The sequence below is a fragment of the Cystoisospora suis genome (genome assembly GCF_002600585.1).
Source record: "Cystoisospora suis strain Wien I chromosome Unknown contig_2816, whole genome shotgun sequence".
Taxonomy (NCBI): Eukaryota; Apicomplexa; class Conoidasida; order Eucoccidiorida; family Sarcocystidae; genus Cystoisospora; species Cystoisospora suis.
Genome location: NW_027155612.1, coordinates 1 through 1,980, shown reverse-complemented (window position 1 = coordinate 1,980; position 1,980 = coordinate 1). Strand labels below are relative to the sequence as shown.

Genomic DNA, 1,980 nt, shown 5'->3' with positions numbered 1-1,980 from the left:
CGAGCCCACCGTTCACGAGTGACCGACGAAACACTGAGAAGGCTATTGCACACTCATCGGGGGTACGACTCGGCACAGTCGGCCTCACTGCTCTGACGCGGAAGTCCGTTATCCATTAGGTTCTGTACCCATGTTGGCGCTTCCGGCTGGCGTAGTCCTCTTCCGTTACCACGAACAGAACGGAGTCACGCCGATGGACGACGACAGCACTCAAGGGCTAGGCCTGTGCGCAGTTTAGCACGGCGTTGCCTAGTCTATCCGTTCAGTGAATTCGTAAGTTTGTGCCAGCTCCGAGTAGCTTGAGCGCTTTGACGAGAGCCTGCGGGGGCACTGCATGCCGTCCAGTTGTGTCCTGCCGTCCATGCCTGTTCGTGTCTCACGCTTCACATCCGACCGAGGGGTAAGTGTCCTTTCGCACCGGGTGGTACTAGTTCCTGTCCCACTGGGTGGTGCAACACGTTTTACCAGTCTGCGTCGTACGGTGAGGGTACTGTGCTGCTCGTTCTCCTTTCGAAACTGCAAGGTGGTGCACTTGCCCTCGAAGGAGCGTAGTGCGTCCGTGTCTTCGCGCGCCTCCAGGTCAAAGGCTCTGCGCCTTCTACCAAGCAGACGAGCGCAGGGCTTCCCGGACTGAGGACCGCCGTGATGCTTCTTACATCTCGCACTTAAATTAAAGTCTTCTCTCTTTCCATGTTTCCACGTACTTGTGCTGAAGCCTGAGAAGTCGATTTTTTTTTTTCTAGAAGACCACTGTATTCGAGACACGATGAATACGTCCGGCGTGAAAATGTCAGCTTTTGCAGGAGCGGCATGCTTCTCGCTTCTCATTGCTTCGGTGATTGCCGCGGCGGAGACCAGCCCCAGCGAGGACGTGCGCCTTGGGGAAGGTTTACTGACCTCTGTGGGTGAACCGCACCTCCCTATCACATCCGAGGAAGAGGTCCAGGGCTCGCCGAGAACGCGGCGCTCGATGATGCTGGCCCGTCTGGGTTCCTCTTCCACGGGTTTAGGAAAGAAGTTTAGCCCCCGAACAAAGCTTCTTGCTGCGATTGCTGGCGTTGCATTGGCATTGGGTGTTGGGGGCACTTTCTGGAAGTGTCTGAAAGAGATGAGCACGGACAACTCAGGCCTGTCCGGGAAGCACTGCCGGGAGCTGACCGAGCCTGAAAGTCGCCTGTCCATCCAGGCATCTCGTTCACGCCCGGTCATCTCCAAGCAGTTAATCGTAAGCCTTGTTCTTCTGTCAGCGGCAGCTCTCAGTTTCGCGGCACCTGTGGCTCATGGGGGAGACCACCGCCACCACCATCACCACCAACATCGTGGGACCACCGCGGCGCCTACGACCACGACCGTCACATCACCGGAAACTATAACGGCTGACGCGTCTCTGGGAGATCTGCTGGACCTGAGCCTGCCTCCGGTGAAGGTAGAAGGATCCAAATTGACTATTGGCGACGGCTGGAAGGAAGGCGAACAGAGTCTTGAAGGAACAACCGTGGTTGGTGTCGATATACAGGGCAAGCACTACGACCTGAGACTTCCGGCGTCTGTGGAAAACGCTTTCGACCCTGAGCAGCGGGAGGCAATAATCGGCGTTTTCAAGAACGGTCCGAGTACAGAGGGGAATGTGTCAGTCTGGGGCGCCGGTGGTGATTCATCGGAATATACGCGTTGGCAAATTGAAGACCATACACACGTGTTCCATATGCCTCAAGCAGTGCTCAGTGTTCTCGACCCTGACAGCGAAACAAGTGACCCTTCTGCAGACAGCGAACTGGACTTGCTCACCTTCGCCTTGGCATTCGCCGTCGAGAAAGGTACCGGGCCTACGCGCACAGACTACGATAAGGCCGCGGAACTCGACCTTCAGTGGGTTCTGAAGACGGAAATCAAGAACCATCTCAAACAAATTCAAACCTTAGTGGAACTCCTATAGATCTTCCAGGACATTGTGCCTGAGCTTTCCTATTGAGGTTTAAT

The 1,980-nt window shown here is 55.8% G+C and overlaps 1 protein-coding gene across 1 annotated transcript, besides 1 other annotated feature; it reads left to right on the top strand.

Annotated features, from left to right (window-relative positions):
- Positions 1-249: 249 nt before the first annotated feature.
- Positions 250-324: a sequence feature (Short protein (CSUI_005806, PHJ20361.1) was converted to a misc_feature.).
- A 140-nt stretch (positions 325-464) lies between these two features.
- On the top strand, positions 465-1,980 carry CSUI_005805 (uncharacterized protein). Its single transcript, XM_068065975.1, has one exon. The coding sequence runs from the start codon at positions 767-769 to the stop codon at positions 1,934-1,936; it is 1,170 nt and encodes a 389-aa protein (XP_067922049.1). The 5' UTR covers positions 465-766; the 3' UTR covers positions 1,937-1,980.